Genomic DNA, 20,548 nt, shown 5'->3' on the forward strand with positions numbered 1-20,548 from the left:
ACAGCTGTTTTTTTTTTTTTTGCTTGTTTTTTTTTTTTTTTTTAATGTAGAGAAATAAAATTCGCTTGTATTTACGAAAATTGCCGAACAGCTACGGAAACTTTTTGCCAACTCGTTACTATGGTTACTGTATTGTAAATCCGTGTTTTGTTATCAACACGTGTTTTCTTTTCGGTTAACCTCATAAATATTATTATTTTTTTTATTTTTTATTTTTTTTTTTAATGTTAACATTTGAATACTACCCAGACGATTTCACCGTTTGCTTGTTTAATTTACTTTATATTGAAAATAATGTTATCCCGCGCTCATCTCTTGCTTCAAAGAGATTTGGAGGAGTTGAAAGAAAAAACGACCGATGAGGTTCGACGCATTTTTGTTATTTTCACATAATTTACGGCGCACGATTTTTTTTTCCTAAATTATCATTTTGTTTTGTTTTGTTTTTGTTTGTTTTAATGTTTGATCTGTAATGCAGGATAAATTTTGCAGTTAAGAAATCAAAATGAAAAAATGGTCAAAAACCAATATATAACAAATAACTGTTACCAAAAGGCAGGATAAATTATTCTCCTACCTAACTGCTATTTATTTTTTTGTGACATAACTTATTTTAAAGCGTTTGTTTACTATATTTAGAACATTACATTTTTGCACGATTCATAACATATATGGGGGGGGGTTTATACCAGTATTTTGTTTAATTTTCGATTTTTGAGCGATTATTGAGACTTTCCAGATAATCGTCTAATGTCAGTTATTTTTTGTTCTAACTTAAGACCCACCACTAATTTTGTTTCAAAGTAAATAAATGTATTAAAACAAATTAACACACACACACACACACACTTATCCAGGAAGGAGGAAGAGTAACTTATCTTGCCTTTGGTAATGTTACATATAACCAAATCCCCCCGTCACTGTCCTCCCTAGCCCACCCCCGTTTCTACATAACTCTTCTATAAAAAGAGGAGGACTTCTGATAAGATGACCACCCAATAAAGCTGCGATTACACTTAGTTCTGTGTCGCCTTCATTCTGATACTAACCCATGAACGCGGTGGCAGCGCGTTTATGGAATTCGTACCATCCAAGAAGAATGACAGATCATCAGATAACATGTTAGTAGTATTCCTTTCCTCTTCTGTTTTTTTATTGCTCGGTCGTTCCCATGTGGATATATTAATGGCATGCCCTCATCTCATGGTCTGTTGTGGGGCCGGTCGTCGGGGGGGGGGGGGGGGACAATCGACCCAACAACTAACAAGGTAGACACAGGAAAAAGGTAAACAGCAAAAATGGCAAAGAAGAATGACAGACACAGGTTATTTGGTTAAAAACGTGGGTTCACCTTTTATTTGCAAAGGAAGCGAAAAATCGTATGATCTGGATACTGGTCGCCAGGGAGGTCGCACGTCACTGAAGGCTAAGGTCTGGAGGTCTGGAACAGGTACTCTAGACGTAGTGTGGTTCAGGGTTGCTCATTGGGTCTAGAATGATCGGCTGGATGTCAGGGCGATCCGGAATGGACGGTGGACACTGAGAATGTGAGGGTCAGTGTTAAGGAGAAGATGACACTGAGAATGGAGGATCAGTGTTAAGGAATGGATGGTTGGTAGGGAGCCAGGTGCAAGCGAGGTTGCAGACCGGAGGAACAAGGTGCAAGCAAGGTAGCAGACCAGAGGTGCGAGGTGCAAGAGAGATTGCAGGCTGGAGGAGCGAGGTGCATGCCAGAGGATTAAGGTGCACGCGAGGTTGCAGGCCGGAGGAGCAAGGTGCACGCGAGGTTGCAGTAAAGCTGCAGGAGGAAGCTGGAGCGAGCTGGAGGCACCAAGGGCTGGAAGACTGCGGGAATGAGCAGGAAGCCGCTGGAAATGCTGGAGACTGGGAGTGAAGTTCGATGCTGATGGGTTTCAGGAGGCAAACAGTAGTGAATTGCACTAGTGAAAAAAATTATTAGCCCGGATAAGGGCTGGTTGTTTCGCCCTGATGTTTGAACTGCTATTGAGATGGCTGGTGTCGCTGGGAATCCTTCGGCAGGTGGGTTTGGTCGATATGACTGGTAATATCAGTCGTCACTTCGGGAGCCTCCTCCTACTCCCCGGGTCAGGGCTGCCGCCCGGCCGAAAACTGTCTGGTTGAGCTGAGGCTGGCTTTATTCATTTGCCTAGCGTGATGTTGGAGGCGTCACTCCCAGTAAGACGAACAAACGACTCTAATTAATTCTAGAACGAAATTTATGCAATCAAAAATAAATTGTGAGTTTGTTGATTCCATTTAAATTAATTCCGTCTAAAAGATAAAAAGTCAATCGCCTGTTTTGTTGGTGTTTTGCTGATATATTTAAATTCCAACGTGCATAGCGATGTTGATGATGAAAGGTGAAAGGGAAAATGAATTCATTCACTGAACCCGGATATGTTCATACGTTAGCTCATGTTGGCCAATCGCATCCTTTGTTTAAGGTAAGGGAAAGGCGAAGAGAACAGCGGGGACGAAGAAAGAAAAAAAGTGGAGGCGGTGATTTTGAAATCGTGACAGGTCCCTGCTGATTTCTATAGTCTGCTGCAAGTGATTCTTGTCTAAACTTTTTTTTCCGTTTCTGCATTGATTAATTTGAAAAACAACACGTCAGTCTCACTGCAATGTCTGCCGAAGTAAATACGACTACTGCAACTTATACCGTCTCCTTGACTGGCAATATTTCCAGCTTTCACATCAAGGCTCCAAAACGACTCATATTTAGTGTGAATAAGGCAGACTCCTGGAAAATATTTCATAAACGATGGCCCAACTACTCGTTATTGACAGATCTTGACCATAAACCACGAGAAATTCAGGTTGCTATACTTGAGAAATGCCTGAGCCATGATGCCATGAAAATATAGCAGGCCATGCAGTTTGACACCCCAGAGACTGAGCACACTATAGAGGACATACTACAAACACTGGAGGAGTATTCTGTCAGAATTTTCGACGAAACCTTTGAGAGATTTACATTCTGTCAGAGGAAACAGGATGAGGGAGAGGCCTTTGACAAGTTCTATAATGATCTAAGAGTATTGTTGTAGACATGCAATTTCTGCGCTTGATGCAGTGACTCGCATCTGTGGAATCAGATTGTAGAAGGTGTTCGTAACTAGTTAACCAAGCAGGATCTGCTAAAAATACAGAACCTTATCCTACGGAAGAGTGTAGACATATGTAGAGTGACTGAAATGACCTCAACCCATGGTCAAGGAATGGGACTAGATACAGCCCAGGAGATGAGGATACTTGAAACCAGTTGAGTAAAAGAACCAGTCTCCAAAAGAGAATGCCTATTTTGTGGCTACACACACGCGTGCCAAAATGCAGCAGATGCCTAGCCCATGGCAAACTATACCACACATGCAACAAGAAGGGACACTTCAAGTCCAAGTGTAACTTTGATCAACTCCAATCCTGGGCGAATATCATGAGTATGCAGTTCACAGGATACCCAGCACTCCAATCTACACAGTAACTTTGATCAACTCCAATCCTGGGCGAATATCATGAGTATGCAGTTCACAGGATACCCAGCACTCCAATCTACACAGTAACTTTGATCAACTCCAATCCTGGGCGAATATCATGAGTATGCAGTTCACAGGATACCCAGCACTCCAATCTACACAGTAACTTTGATCAACTCCAATCCTGGGTGAATATCATGAGTATGCAGTTCACAGGATACCCAGCACTCCAATCTACACAGTAACTTTGATCAACTCCAATCCTGGGCGAATATCATGAGTATGCAGTTCACAGGATACCCAGCACTCCAATCTACACAGTAACTTTGATCAACTCCAATCCTGGGTGAATATCATGAGTATGCAGTTCACAGGATACCCAGCACTCCAATCTACACAGTAACTTTGATCAACTCCAATCCTGGGCGAATATCATGAGTATGCAGTTCACAGGATACCCAGCACTCCAATCTACACAGTAACTTTGATCAACTCCAATCCTGGGCGAATATCATGAGTATGCAGTTCACAGGATACCCAGCACTCCAATCTACACAGTAACTTTGATCAACTCCAATCCTGGGTGAATATCATGAGTATGCAGTTCACAGGATACCCAGCACTCCAATCTACACAGTAACTTTGATCAACTCCAATCCTGGGCGAATATCATGAGTATGCAGTTCACAGGATACCCAGCACTCCAATCTACACAGTAACTTTGATCAACTCCAATCCTGGGTGAATATCATGAGTATGCAGTTCACAGGATACCCAGCACTCCAATCTACACAGTAACTTTGATCAACTCCAATCCTGGGTGAATATCATGAGTATGCAGTTCACAGGATACCCAGCACTCCAATCTACACAGTAACTTTGATCAACTCCAATCCTGGGTGAATATCATGAGTATGCAGTTCACAGGATACCCAGCACTCCAATCTACACAGTAACTTTGATCAACTCTAATCCTGGGCGAATATCATGAGTATGCAGTTCACAGGATACCCAGCACTCCAATCTACACAGTAACTTTGATCAACTCCAATCCTGGGCGAATATCATGAGTATGCAGTTCACAGGATACCCAGCACTCCAATCTACACAGTAACTTTGATCAACTCCAATCCTGGGTGAATATCATGAGTATGCAGTTCACAGGATACCCAGCACTCCAATCTACACAGTAACTTTGATCAACTCCAATCCTGGGCGAATATCATGAGTATGCAGTTCACAGGATACCCAGCACTCCAATCTACACAGTAACTTTGATCAACTCCAATCCTGGGTGAATATCATGAGTATGCAGTTCCATCCCAAGAAGTAATAGCAATCCCGAACATTCATACACCAACTGCGGCAATTGCTTGTTCGCTCCAGCCTTAAACCCATCCACAAGGGGACATAACCTGAAAATGCAGATCCAGCATCATCCTGGCTCACATTGTCAGTTCTTTTCTATCAGAATTACTGCTGTTTGAAATAGGTTAAATTCCCACATCGTTAATGCCCCCTCAGTAAATGCGTTCAAGTCACACTTGACTGCAATAACTATATGACTACCAATTTTCTTACTGAGCCATCAAGTATTTTTCATGTGCACTCTCACCTCCATCAGGAGGCGCAAACTAAAATGATTCTGCCACGTAACAAGAGGAGAGAGGCTTTCCAAGACAGTGCTTCAGTCAGAGGAGGAAGAAGAAGAGGAAGACAGAAGAAGAAATGGGAAGACATTACAGAATAGATGGGATCAAAGCTGAGCGAGGCAGTAAAACGTGCAGAGGACATGGAGGGATGGAGAGGATTGGTTGGCAGGTCATCTGTAGCACCTCAACGGCAACTACCACAGGACAGGTGAAGGTGAAGGTAAAGATAACCAGTGATACCTCTCTCTCTCTCTCTCTCTCTCTCTCTCTCTCTCTCTCTCTCTGACAAAAGGGGATAAAAATCTTGACATATGGTCTTAATACCTTAGTCAGGTAACCTATTAAATGCCTTCAGACCAAGATCAAAGCGTAGTATCTGGTCTTCAGATACTACACTTCAATTTCTTATTCTCTGTCAGTGGAGGAGAAATCCTTCATGACTGAGACAATTTTTATTTTTGTTCCTTTTCTCCACGTTAAAAAAAAGACCTTGATATCTAACTTTGCCCCATGGAGAGGTATTGTAAATAGGAACGCTATTAATATCCTAAGCAAAACATTAAAATTACTCTGGTGTGTGTGTGTGTGTGTGTGTGTGTCTGAATGCGCACGCGCATAGGAATTTAAATAATTTGTTTCTATTGTTTAGAAAATCGATAACCGATTAGAATTTTTAATTTAATCGATTCAAAATATGAAATTTATCCAAAGCAACTGGAAGAAGTCCGGTAAAGAACGCCGCCAAAACGTCGTGGACGACGAAAACATTTGAGGCAGACGAAAATAGTTCTTACAGAAAAATAAACAGCTGGTTTTTTTTGTTGTTGTTGTTTTTTTTGCTTGTTTTTTTTTTTTTGCTTTGTTTTTTTTTTTAATGTAGAGAAATAAAGTTCGCTTGTATTTACGAAAATTGCCGAACAGCTACGGAAACTTTTTGCCAACTCGTTACTATGGTTACTGTATTGTAAATCCGTGTTTTTTTTTATCAACACGTGTTTTCTTTTCGGTTAACCTTCATAAATATTATTATTTTTTTTTTTAATGTGAACATTTGAATACTACCTAGACGATTTCACCGTTTGCTTATTTAATTTACTTTATATTGAAAATAATGTTATCCCGCGCTCATCTCTTGCTTCAAAGAGATTTGGAGGAGTTGAAAGAAAAAACGACCGATGAGGTTCAACGCATTTTTGTTATTTTCACATAATTTACGGCGCACGATTTTTGTTTCCTAAATTATCATTTTTTTTGTTTTTGTTTTTGTTTGTTTTAATGTTTGATTTGTAATGCAGGATAAATTCTTTCAGTTAAGAAATCAAAATGAAAAAATGGTCAAAAACCAATATATAACAAATAACTGTTACCAAAAGGCAGGATAAATTATTCTTCTACCTACCTGCTATTTATTTTTTGTGATATAACTTATTTTAAAACGTTTGTTTACTATATTTAGAACATTACATTTTTGCACGATTGATAACATATATGGGGTGGGTTTATACCAGTATTTTGTTTAATTTTCGATTTTTGAGCGATTATTGAGACTTTCCAGATAATCGTCTAATGTCAGTTATTTTTTGTTCTAACTTAAGACTCACCACTAATTTTGTTTCAAAGTAAATAAATGTATTAAAACAAATTAACACACACACACACACACACACACACACACACACAAACTTATCCAGGAAGGAGGAAGAGTAACTTATCTTGCCTTTGGTAATGTTACATATAACCAAATCCCCCCCGTCACTGCCCTCCCTAGCCCACCCCCGTTTCTACATAACTCTTCTATAAAAAGAGGAGGACTTCTGATAAGATGACCACCCAATAAAGCTGCGATTACACTTAGTTCTGTGTCGTCTTCCTTCTGATACTAACCCAAAAACGCAACACGGTGGCAGCGCGTTTACGGAATTCGTACCATCCAAGAAGAATGACAGATCGTCAGATAACATGTTAGTAGTATTCCTTTCCTCTTCTGTTTTTTTATCGCTTGGTCGTTCCCATGTGGATATATTAATGGCATGCCCTCACCTCATGGTCTGTTGTGGGGCCGGTCATCGGGGGACAATCGACCCAACAACTAACAAGGTAGACACAGGAAAAAGGTAAACAGCAAAAATGGCAAAGAAGAATGACAGACACAGGTTATTTGGTTAGACGTGGGTTCGCCTTTTATTTGCAAAGGAAGCGAAAAATCGTATGATCTGGATACTGGTCGCCAGGGAGGCCGCACGTCACTGAAGGCTAAGGTCTAGAGGTCTGGAACAGGAACTTTAGACGTAGTGTGGTTCAGGGTTGCTAGCTGAGTCTGGAATGATCGGCTGGATGTCAGGGCAATCTGGAATGGATGGTGGACACTGAGAATGCGAGGGTCAGTGTTGAGGAGCAGATGACACTGAGAATGGAGGATCAGTGTTAAGGAATGGATGGTCGGTAGGGAGCCAGGTGCAAGCGAGGTTGCAGACCAGAGGAACAAGGTGCAAGCAAGGTAGCAGACCAGAGGTGCGAGGTGCAAGAGAGATTGCAGGCTGGAGGAGCGAGGTGCACGCGAGGTTGCAGGCCAGAGGAGCAAGGTGCACGTGAGGTTGCAGCCCGGAGGAGCGAGGTTGCAGGCCAGAGGAGCAAGGTGCACGCGAGGTTGCAGGCCGGAGGAGCGAGGTGCATGCGAGGCTGCAGGCTGGAGGAGCGAGGTGCACGCGAGGTTGCAGTAAAGCTGCAGGAGGAAGCTGGAGCGAGCTGGAGGCACCAAGGGCTGGAAGACTGCGGGAATGAGCAGGAAGCCGCTGGAAATGCTGGAGACTGGGAGTGAAGTTCAATGCTGATGGGTTTCAGGAGGCAAACAGTAGTGAATCGCATTAGTGAAAAAAATTATTAGCCCTGATAAGGGCTGGTGGTTTCGCCCTGATGTTAGAACTGCTGTTGAGACGGCTGGTGTCGCTGGGAATCCTTCGGCAGGTGGGTTTGGTCGATATGACTGGTAATGTCAGTCGTCACTTCGGGAGCCTCCTCCTACTCCCCGGTCAGGGCTGGCACCCGGCCGAAAACTGTCTGGTTGAGCTGAGGCTGGCTTTATTCATTTGTCTAGCGTGATGTTAGAGGCGTCGCTCCCAATAAGACGAACAAACGACTCTAATTAATTCTAGAACGAAATTTATGCAATCAAAAATAAATTGTGAGTTTGTTGATTCCATTTAAATTAATTCCGTCTAAAAGGTAAAAAGTCAATCGCCTGTTTTGTTGGCGTTTTGCTGATATATTTAAATTCCGACGTGCATAGCGATGTTGAAGATGAAAGGCGAAAGGGAAAATGAATTCATTCACTGAACCCGGATATGTTCATATGTTAGCTCGTGTTGGCCAATCGCATCCTTTGTTTAAGGTAAGGGAAAGGTGAAGAGAACAGCGGGGGACGAAGAAAGAAAAAAAATGGAGGCGGTGATTTTGAAATCGCGACAGGTCCCTGCTGATTTCTATAGTCTGTTGCAAGTGATTCTTGTCTAAACTTTTTTTTCCGTTTCTGCCTTGATTAATTTGAAAAACAAAACACGTCAGTCTCACTGCAATGTCTGCCGAAGTAAATACGACTACTGCAACTTATACCGTCTCCTTGACTGGCAATATGTCCGGCTTACACATCAAGGCTCCAAAACGACTCATATTTAGTGTGAATAAGGCAGACTCCTGGAAAATATTTCATAAACAATGGCCCAACAGATCTTGACCATAAACCACGAGAAATTCAGGTTGCTATACTTAAGAAATGCCTGGGCCATGACGCCATGAAAATATAGCAGGCCATGCAGTTTGACACCCAAGAGACTGAGCACACTATGGAGGACATACTACAAACACTGGAAGAGTATTCTGTCAGAATTTTCAACGAAACCTTTGAGAGATTTGCATTCTGTCAGAGGAAACAGGATAAGGGAGAGGCCTTTGACAAGTTCTACAATGATCTAAGAGTACTGTTGTAGACGTGCAATTTCTACGCTTGATGCAGTGACTCGCATCTGTGGAATCAGATTGTAGAAGATGTTCGTAACCAGTTAACCGAGCAGGATCTGCTAAAAATACAGAACCTTACTCTACGGAAGAGTGTAGACATATGTAGAGTGACTGAAATGACCTCAACCCATGGTCAAGGAATGGGACTAGATACAGCCCAGGTGATGAGGATACTTGAAACCAGTTGAGTGAAAGAACCAGTCTCCAAAAGAGAATGCCTATTTTGTGGCTACACACACGCGTGCCAAAATGCAGCAGATGCCTAGCCCATGGCAAACTATGCCACACATGCAACAAGAGGGGACACTTCAAGTCCAAGTGTACTAACAAAGACAGAACAACGTGAAAACAGAGATACAACACACGAATGGATAAAAGTAAGAAACACCTCCACCATGAGAACATCAACTAGACACATCATCATCAGAGGAAGATGAAGAATACACGCACGGGGTGAATATGGTAAAAACCCCAAAGACAAAATAAAAAAAAGAGGCAAAATGCTTTATACTTCTGAATAAAAAAGAAGTTTTCCAGATTGACACAAAGGTATCCATTAATATTCTCTCTGAAAAGTTTGGCAAGAGAATGAAACCCTATAAAAGGGTCTTATCAATGTGGAACAAATCTCTGATGAAACCATTCAGTGTATGCTGAAGTAAAAAAAAACAAAAAAGAACACAACAAACCTACTCAGTAGAATTTGTAATATTCAAAGATGAAGATGACTGCCAACCACTGCTTCACCTGTGGGCGAGCATATAAATGGGCCTTGTAGAGATAAAACAGAAGAACTTCCATGTCACAGCAGTCAACATAGAGAAAACGTATTAGGAAGTCTTTAATGATTAACTCGGCAAACTGCCGGGTGTTGCCACTCTCCAGATCAAGCCAGATGTAATACCAGGTACAATGCCTAATCGGAGAATACCTATAGCCATACGTTCTGAACTGAAAAAGGAGTTGTCGACCAAACAAATTAGGAGTAATTAAACCAGTAGAAACACCTACTCCGTGGGTTAGTCAACTTGTCATCACAAGAAAGAAAAATAGGACAATGAGAATATGCCTGGATTCTCACAAGCTCAACAAAACATTCATGCGAGAGCACTACACCATACCAATTCTCATGACATGAAAGATGCAAAAATATTCACAAAAGTGGACCTCTCATCAGGATAGTGGTATGCTGAGTTCGATGATTCATCCAGTGATCTGACCACCTTTCAGACATGCTTTGGCCGATACTGCTGCCATCTGAAATGGTCTGAACTCCTCAGCAGAAATATTCCGAAGAAAGCTGAATGAACAATTTCAAGACATTCAGAGAGTCGTCATTATTGTAAATGATCTGGTTATTTATGGGAAAGACCAAGAAGAACATGACAGACTACTGCAGAAATGCCAAACAATAGGAGTAAAACTTAACCCAGAAAAACTAGAGACTGGACTAAACGTGGTCACTTTCCTGGAGCATCGCATCACCAAAGATGACATTGGAATCGATCTAGTAAAAGTGAGGGCTATCACTGCTATGCCAGTACCAAGGAACATTAGAGCTTTCCACAGATTCCAAGGCATGACAAACTACATAGGGAAATTTATTCCAAATCTTGCAACAATGACAAAACCCCTTCAGAACCTGACCAAAAAAGATGTTCCATAGACATGGTCAGATTCCCAACAGCTTTCAACATGTAAAGAAGCAATCACAAACTCACTCATCCTTACTATGACCCCCACAATCCTTACATACTCCCACAAGAAACTGATTCTTGAGAATTATGCATGTGAGCATGGGTTAGGAGCAGCGCTAACACAGGTTGACAAACCAGTTGCAATTGCAAGTAGATCCCTATCAGATGCCAAACAAAGATATGCACAAATTGAGAAGGAGATGCTAGCAGTTGTATATGGCCTAGAAAAATTTCACCACTATACCCATGGAAGAGAAGTGGTAGTTTTGACTGACCACAAGCCCCTCGTCTCAATCAGCAAAAAGCCCCGAACAAATGTGCCAAAACGACTACAAAACCTCCTGCTACAGGCCCAGCAATATAACTACACACTCCAATATAAGCCAGGGAAAGATATCTCATTGGCAGATATGCTGTCATGAGCACCAACAAACAAGCTAGAGTTAGAAATAACGTCGGTGAATAATCTGACAATGCAACCGATACACAGACCACAGGCTTGCAGAGATTAGCCTACTGACAGTTGAGGACTCCAAGATGAGATCACTAGCAAATGTAATCGCTAAAGGGTGGCCGGATGATAAGGAAAGCCTGCCTAACTCGATCAAACTGTTCTTTGATTACAGAGATAAACTCACTGTACAAGATGGACTAATTATGCAAGGACAGAGAATAGTCCTACCGTATGCTATGCGGACCGAGATGAAAAAAAAAGCACATGCCAGCCACCTAAGCATATATACATGTGTGCAAAGAGCAAGGGACCTCATATTTTGGCCAGGAATGTCTAAAGAGATTAGACAATACATTGATGCCTGTGGCACCTGCGCAAGCTATGCAGACCACCAGCCAGGAGAAGCACAAATCATAGCATCAGTACCGGAAAGACCTTGGCAACAAGTAGCAGCGAATCTCCTATCATGGGGAGGGAACAGCTATCTGATCACAGTGGACAGACATAGCAATTTCTTTGAAATTGACAAACTGGATACGCCCACATCAGAAGCTATGACTGAATGCATGAAAGTGCATTTCACACGCCATGGAATTCCAGAGGTACTGACATCTAACAATGCTCCTCAATTTTCATCATACACGTTCAGAAAACTTTCAAGGAAATGGCTTTTCAAGCACGAAACATTATCACTATGCAACAGCCAAGCAAATGGTACTGCCAAAGCAGCAGTAAAAATCACCAAATGTCTCTTCTTCAAATGGAAAGCATCAGAAGAAAATCCATTCTTAGGGCTGTTGAACCTATGCAACGCACCAACCGAAGAACGAAGCATTAGTCCAGCACAAAGACTCTTTGGTAGAAGGACAACAGAATTAAAACTTAAGCCTCTCTACCCACACTCAACTGATGAAGCGTGGAGAAAACAGGCTTAGACACCAGGAGACAGGAAAAGAGCTGAAAGGCCTCAACATCGGTGAAAATGTTAGAGTCCAGCGATCCAATCCCTACACAAGAGAGTGGAGGGAAGCAAAAGTCCGAAAACGAATGACTGGTAGGTTCTATGAAGTAGAAGCAAAAGACGGACAACTATACCACTGAAACAAGCAATTCCTGTGTAAAATACCCGAGTCAAAACGCTTCTTCCAAAGACACCATCAGAATACTTGCACAGCTGATGCTCATCTTTAGTCCCAAAATACAGCCTGACAAACCCATACTACCAAGAGAAGGATTGCACAGAAAAACGAGTTGGCTGAAGAAAAGATTTATGAAAGGAATGACATTCAACTTTATTTTTGTATCGGAAAAGTTACAGCTTTGCATGACAGTGTGTCTCTCTCAAAGCCCACCAATCTAATCAAACATCTGATATTGTTTGCATAAACGTCCACCTGCTTACTAGTCCATATAACCCAACGGTCAACTTCCTATAGGCTGTGAACACATCGTCTGTGAATGCCTTCTTTAACTTTACAGATACAATGGGAAAAGGATTGCCACATCATCTACCTTCTAAAGTCTCGCTACGAACCTCAATCTTTTTAACCACAACCACATCTCCCTTGCCAGTAAATGACTTCACCATATCACTGCGGATTCGTACCTTTGCCATAATAATTGCCGAAATAGCTTGAAAGATTGTCTATAGTTTTTTTGTAACTGAACTATATTTTTAGGAATTAATTCCTATTTCAGTCACGTAAATCCTTTTGAGTAGAGGACAAAATATGAATTTGATTATTTTGTATCCGCCTCCTCCATGACAAAACATTTGCTTATTCACTTGAGTTTACAAGCAGTCCCCAATTACATGTATATATGACAACACAGAAAAAAAAAACAAATGCTCTTCTGCATTTGGTTTGAATTATCACTTTTACCTTCATCTGGCAAATATACCCGGTGAACCAAGTGCAAGAGAGATTCAAACAATCGCATTTAAAAGGACAATTAGAATCTTACAAAGATCTCTCGGTTGGACTGTATGAGATAGCAGGTGAATGTCTGGCATCCGGTAAGATGCTCCATCCCCAATTTGGACAAAATAAGAAAATTTTTAAAAAAATCTATCTAATCCTTATCCCCCAGCCCACTTTTTTTACAGAAAAGTCACCCGTCTTTTCTAACAATCTGTATTTTTCTTGCCGCCTGTAAATGTTTTTTCGTGACTGAATTATATTTTTAGGAAATTAATTCCTATTTTAGTCACGTAAAATATTTTGAGTTGAGAACACAACACATTCTCGAGTCAGATCGTATTCTGTTCTTTCTTTTTCCCACAATGAAACGTTTGATTTTTCACCTAAGCAGCAGCTATTCTTTTTTTTCATTCCCAACTTACGATGAACTCACAAGCGAATGAGACAATGTTGAAAATCGAAATATTCGCCTTGAACAAAAAATCCGTTATTTTATGCGACCACCTCGAACTCCCAACGGCATTTTAATTTGCATACTTGTATTATTTTTGTATTGGAAAAGTTCCAGCTTTGCATGACAGTGCTTCTCTGCTAACCACTCTGTTTCGTCTTTCTGGGAAGGTTGGGTGTAGGGCTAGAACCCTCACTACAAAAGCGTCTACAAAAGTTGCGAATGGCCTATGCCTCTCCAGGGGTTGAAGGCTATGGATGGATTATTTTTGTATCATAAGGATTCCAGGTTCGTGTGCCAATGCTTCTCTACAGTGGCATAGGACAAACGTGGACACTTATTGCTATGTTTCTTCATGATATTACTATATTATTGGGATACATGGGTCAAGAAAAAAAAACAGGTTGAGAACCATTTTTTTTTTTTTTAGAAAACTAATAAAACATTAGATTTATTTTTTATTTCCAGGAATTTCAGATTGATTTAATTTCTCCTGACAATATTTTTGAATGGACAGTAAAAATGAAAGGATTTCAAGGATCGATTTGGAAAGGTACTTTTAAAAAATTTTTTTTTATATATTTCATATCTTCATTGTTACTAGCAGATTGCTCGGTCATAAAATATGCTTAAATTCATTCAAGTGGTGTCCTACCCGGTACAGGCATTGACAATTATAACTCTCCATCTATCTCTCTCCCTTGAGGCATTCATGAATTCATTGTAGCTCATCATTCACAACCCCATTCATACTGTTTCTCAAAAGTGTTTGATATATTGCCATAGCTTTCTTTTCAGTTGTACAGATAGTAGGTTGCAGTTTCTTTCTGTCCGAGCAATGCCGATACTGCGCGATTGTCATGATTATTCTACACAAAGGAATTTTCTGCTCAGCACAACGAAATATGAAACCATGAACAGAATTATCCCTGATTGCTTCCGTATTGCATCAGTCACCTGCTTTCTATGACTTCATGTTACCCTGATCAGGGGCTGAAGTGGGTTCTCGATCTTGCCCAAGGGTCTCCCACAACCTAGCAGAGAACAGGAGGTGTATTACTTTTCCTTTGACAGTAGTACTGTCCTGCCACCCTATACAGCACCTGGTATTCCCAAATGATCACCCATCTGATATTGGCCAGGCTCATCATTGCTTAACTTTGTGTGATTATGCTGAATACTTAAATATGATTTTCTAGTTTATGCAGAATTCGTATTTATTATCATAGAGCCAGTTTCCTATTGATTATTATATTGTACCCAATACATAGTAGTAATTTCAAAAGTTAAAAAAAGAAAATATGGATGCCATCAGCTAGTATTGGAAGCAAAATATTGAGCTCTCTAGCATTATTTGCTGCCATCTAAGCTAAGGACAGATGGATATCAAAACTTTAAAAATTAACGCAGTTTAAAAAGTATAAATGTATATTTGCTCATGCATAGAGGAACACTTAACTTATGCCTGCCAAGTTCCAATTTTGATCAATTAGCAGCTATTTTTACCGGCTAAAAACCAAATCGAATTTGTTCCACAGCTCCAGATCCCCTACTTAGTATTACATGTGTAACAGAGCCACTGACGCTGGGTTAGCAGCAGCAGGTATATGCAAATGACTAAGCCGGCTGTGCAATGTGATAGCAGAGATAAAAAAAACACACATGTTCAGAGAAGCAAGTAATTAAGACGTGTTCAAGATGTAGAGGATTCGAGACATGAGAGAGCAGAAATAGATATGTTACATACAGCTGATGGAAGACAGGGAGATCTAGGATCTGAAGAGATAGTCACATTGGTCCAGGCAAGGAGCCCGACCAGATACATATATACATATATACACATGTAGTTTGTGAGTGACAGGGAAAGACATGTCCTAAATATGACTAGACAAAGACAAAATACCACGTGTTCGACACGGCAGTTTTGTTAAGCATATTGGAGTAAAAGAAGACTTTTGAACAAGATACAAGACGTTATTCTGAAAGTACCTGTAAATGAATGTCTGTTGTTTCAACTGAAAAAATAGTGAGTCGAATTCTTTCCTTACCTTTGTTTTTTTCGTGCGACTGTCTGCATATAATGTGTGGGTCCTGAGTGATGACGTGTGATGATTACGGTACATATAAACCTCCCCTCCAAGGGGAGGTCCAATGTCTCACAAGTCACAGTCAAATCAAATATAGGAGTTTTTAGCAATGCAATCACAAATCTTAACAATTAAATTCTAACTTATGTTAACCACTTCTCCCATGACCAGGTTACCTGAAAATAATGTTTAACGACAGCAAGAAGAAATCATCAATTTGAAGAAAGGGCCCTTTATTAAGATATTAGCATATTCTTCTCTTCTGCTAGTGGCAGAGAAGGGCATTCCCAGTTACAGATATTTGGGGTTTCTTGACCCTTTAGTTTACTATTTATCTTAAGTCATTCTCTACTCATGCACTTCCAACTGACTGCCTACTTTTCTCATTCCCCTCTCTTTGAACCATGTGATACCATGTTCGATTCTGGCTTCAAATATTTGAGTACAAACTCACTGACGCCATGACCCCAATATTATATGTAAATGTGAAAGCTACCCTGAGAAGACAAATCATCAGATATATACTAGTAACCGTACCCATTACATGTATTGATCTGAATATTGGGACACTTTAAAAGAAGTCAAGTGAGTTGAGGAACAAATGGATGATTCTAAGTATCAGAGTATGTTAATCATAAACCAATTCCAGGGTGAGTAATAAAATCAGGAGATATCTTAAATCATGTCAGGTGTGGGTCTGCCTGATTTATAAAATGGAAAAAGTAAGAAAATTTGATTGTAAACTTAAAGCATCTGTTTACAAAATTGTTAAAAATATATGAAAACAATTCTACAGTTTTGAATTTTGAGATGAGGATTGATTATTTATATTATTTTGATTCTTTGGACTACTGTTCTCATCTTGAGTGTTATTTGCACAATGTTTCAGTCAATATAGCCTCCAACCTTCTTCAGGTGTATCTTGTCGAACATTGGAATTTTTTTTTTTAACCCGGGAATCTTTCTGTTCAACTTAGGAATCTGCATGGAAATTCAAACGAACAATTTAATCGATGGGGTTAGCATTGCACTTGTTCCATCAGCCATGACTATGTAAGAAGTCTTAAGTAATTTGAAATTGTATTTTTTAGGTGTCGCCCATCCATCTATCCAGCGTGGCCGCAACTGAGATTAAACTCACTACTCTAGTTTGTAATTCAAATCTTGTCGGTAGCTGAATACTTGATGCTTTGCCGGGCTATCAAGGGTACTTTTTATCGTGACGCCATCACTAGACGGGGTTCCTACCATGGCTTAAGAGGGTCCCATCTCCTCTCAAGAGAAGGATAGATCATGCCAGTTTCTCAACCTGGTATTTTACCTCACGATACATACAGTGCCTCGTCTTCCCAAATGGCCAGGCTCAACATTGCTTAACTTCGGTGATATGGTGAGAAGAGTCTAGATTTTTACAACTGAATCTTACCAGTTACTCTATCCGCAGGGCCAGTTCGAAAAAGAAAGATTCCCGAGTTCAACAGAAAGATTTCTGAGTTTGACATGATACACCTGGAGAAGGTCAGAGGTTACCTCAAATGAAACATTGCGCAAAAAATGTTCAAGATAAGAACAGTCGTCCGAAATAATACGAATAATCAATCTTCATCTCAAAAATTCAGAACTGTAAATTTTTTTCATATATCTTTAACGATTTTGTAATCAGATGCCCTCAGTAGAAAAAATATGTTCGATAAATCAAGGCACAAAAAGGCACAACAATTGACTCCTGCTGATTCTCTATTTGTGCAATTTAGGTACATCATTCAAGCAACTTGTGGACACCAAGCAACCAGGCATACAAACAGGTTGCTGCTGATTTCATATTCAAGCAATCTCAGCATGTAAACAATAAAACAGATTTAGTCAGAATATTTCATATAATTTTTATGGGTGAATATTGTGACTAAATCTGTTTTACTGTTTATGTGCTGAGATTGCTTGAATATAGGATGAGCAGCAACCGGTGGTTGTGCTTGGTTATCTGGTCTCTACAGGTTGCTCGAATGATGTGTCTGTCTAAATCACAAGAATAGAAAATCAGTAGGAACCAGTCATTGTGTCTTGTTGTGTTTTAATTTGTCGTACATAACTAGTAAAACCCTTAGTAAAATTGTTGCAATATTTTTGATATGTTATGAGAATATAATTAAAGAATATTGGAAGGTTCTATTTATAGACACTGGTGATAGGAACTGACCAATCAAATGGAACCATATTCTATTAACAACCAATTAGGGTTATACTGAAGAGAAGCCTTTCTAATTCTGACTGGAGCCTCTCGATTCAGTATGGATGGCCAGAAGTGTTATAAAGTCCTGATTGGATGTAGAATGTTATTTGGTTTTTACAAACATTATAAAGAATATATTTTAATAGGAGTTTAGATAAAACGTCTTTATTTGAACAATATATTTATTTTATAAAAACAAACATTATAAAGAATATATTTTAATAGGAGTTTAGATAAAACGTCTTTATTTGAACAATATATTTATTTTATAAAAACAAACATTATAAAGAATATATTTTAATAGGAGGTTAGATAAAACGTCTTTATTTGAACAATATATTTATTTTATTAAAACAAACATTATAAAGAATATATTTTAATAGGAGTTTAGATAAAACGTCTTTATTTGAACAATATATTTATTTTATTAAAACAAACATTATAAAGACTATACTTTAATAGGAGTTTAGATAAAACGTTTTTATTTGAACGATATATTTATTTTTAAAAACATAAAATATAAACATCATAAAAATATCGTTTTTTTATCATAAAAATCGATTCAAAAAATAAATTTTGTCATTTTTAATAAATTGTTTTATTTTTTTATGTGGTTATAGAACTTTTTAAAACATTGATAATAAAATAAATTATTTAAAAACTAAAAAATATATTCTTTACAATGTTTACAAAAGTTCAAATAATACTCTGCATCAAACAAGGACTTTATAGCACTTCTGGTCATCCATACTGGCTCAAAAGGCCCCGATCAAATTTGGAAAGGCGTCTCTTCAGCTTAACCCCAATCAGAAACCGGAATCTTTTAATAAACTTACTGGATATTTTAGAATTCACACATATTTTTTTGTGTTCACAAGAAAAGTAATCTCGCTGTTTGTCTGCAAAATTTTACAGTTCAAGATTTATGTAGACTAGCTACCCACTGAAATTATTTTTCATCTCAAGATTTATACAGACTAGCTACCCACTGAAATTATTTTTCATCTCAGGATTTATACAGACTAGCTACCCACTGAAACTATTTTTCATCTCAGGATTTATACAGACTAGCTACCCACTGAAACTATTTTTCATCTCAGGATTTATACAGACTAGCTACCCACTGAAACTATTTTTCATCTCAGGATTTATACAGACTAGCTACCCACTGAAATTATTTTTCATCTCAGGATTTATACAGACTAGCTACCCACTGAAACTATTTTTCATCTCAGGATTTATACATACTAGCTACCCACTGAAACTATTTTTCATCTCAGGATTTATACAGACTAGCTACCCACTGAAACTATTTTTCATCTCAGGATTTATACAGACTAGCTACCCACTGAAACTATTTTTCATCTCAGGATTTATACAGACTAGCTACCCACTGAAATTATTTTTCATCTCAGGATTTATACAGACTAGCTACCCACTGAAATTATTTTTCATCTCAGGATTTATACAGACTAGCTACCCACTGAAACTATTTTTCATCTCAGGATTTATACAGACTAGCTACCCACTGAAACTATTTTTCATCTCAGGATTTATACAGACTAGCTACCCACTGAAATTATTTTTCATCTCAGGATTTATACAGACTAGCTACCCACTGAAATTATTTTTCATCTCAGGATTTATACAGATTAGCTACCCACTGAAACTATTTTTCATCTCAGGATTTATACAGACTAGCTACCCACTGAAACTATTGTTCATCTCAGGATTTATACAGATTAGCTACCCACTGAAATTATTTTTCATCTACGGATTTATACAGATTAGCTACCCACTGAAACTATTTTTCATCTCAGGATTTATACAGACTAGCTACCCACTGAAACTATTTTTCATCTCAGGATTTATACAGACTAGCTACCCACTGAAACTATTTTTCATCTCAGGATTTATACAGACTAGCTACCCACTGAAACTATTTTTCATCTCAGGATTTATACAGACTAGCTACCCACTGAAATTATTTTTCATCTCAGGATTTATACAGACTAGCTACCCACTGAAACTATTTTTCATCTCAGGATTTATACAGATTAGCTACCCACTGAAATTATTTTTCATCTCAGGATTTATACAGATTAGCTACCCACTGAAATTATTTTTCATCTCAGGATTTATACAGATTAGCTACCCACTGAAACTATTTTTCATCTCAGGATTTATACAGATTAGCTACCCACTGAAATTATTTTTCATCTCAGGATTTATACAGATTAGCTACCCACTGAAACTATTTTTCATCTCAGGATTTATACAGATTAGCTACCCACTGAAACTATTTTTCATCTCAGGATTTATACAGATTAGCTACCCACTGAAACTATTTTTCATCTCAGGATTTATACAGACTAGCTACCCACTGAAACTATTTTTCATCTCAGGATTTATACAGACTAGCTACCCACTGAAACTATTTTTCATCTCAGGATTTATACAGACTAGCTACCCACTGAAACTATTTTTCATCTCAGGATTTATACAGATTAGCTACCCACTGAAATTATTTTTCATCTCAGGATT

General features: G+C 39.0%; 1 protein-coding gene across 2 annotated transcripts in view; it reads left to right on the plus strand.

Moving 5' to 3' along the window:
- Nucleotides 1–20,548, plus strand: part of LOC145280113 (ubiquitin-conjugating enzyme E2 U-like) — a 66,329-nt gene that overhangs the window by 8,354 nt on the left and 37,427 nt on the right. Inside the window, exons 1-2 of one of the 2 annotated variants that reach the window (XM_080131865.1) lie at nucleotides 6,179–6,329; nucleotides 14,156–14,240. In XM_080131865.1, the coding sequence (XP_079987991.1) occupies nucleotides 6,261–6,329; nucleotides 14,156–14,240 (154 nt within the window). In that variant the 5' untranslated portion in view covers nucleotides 6,179–6,260. Of the gene's footprint in view, nucleotides 1–6,178; nucleotides 6,330–14,155; nucleotides 14,241–20,548 lie in introns of those variants that run through there. The other variant, XM_080131866.1, reaches the window with a different exon arrangement.

This window comes from Euprymna scolopes, chromosome 7, assembly GCF_053919585.1.
Source record: "Euprymna scolopes isolate OS-2025 chromosome 7, ASM5391958v1, whole genome shotgun sequence".
NCBI classification, from domain to species: Eukaryota; Metazoa; Mollusca; class Cephalopoda; order Sepiida; family Sepiolidae; genus Euprymna; species Euprymna scolopes.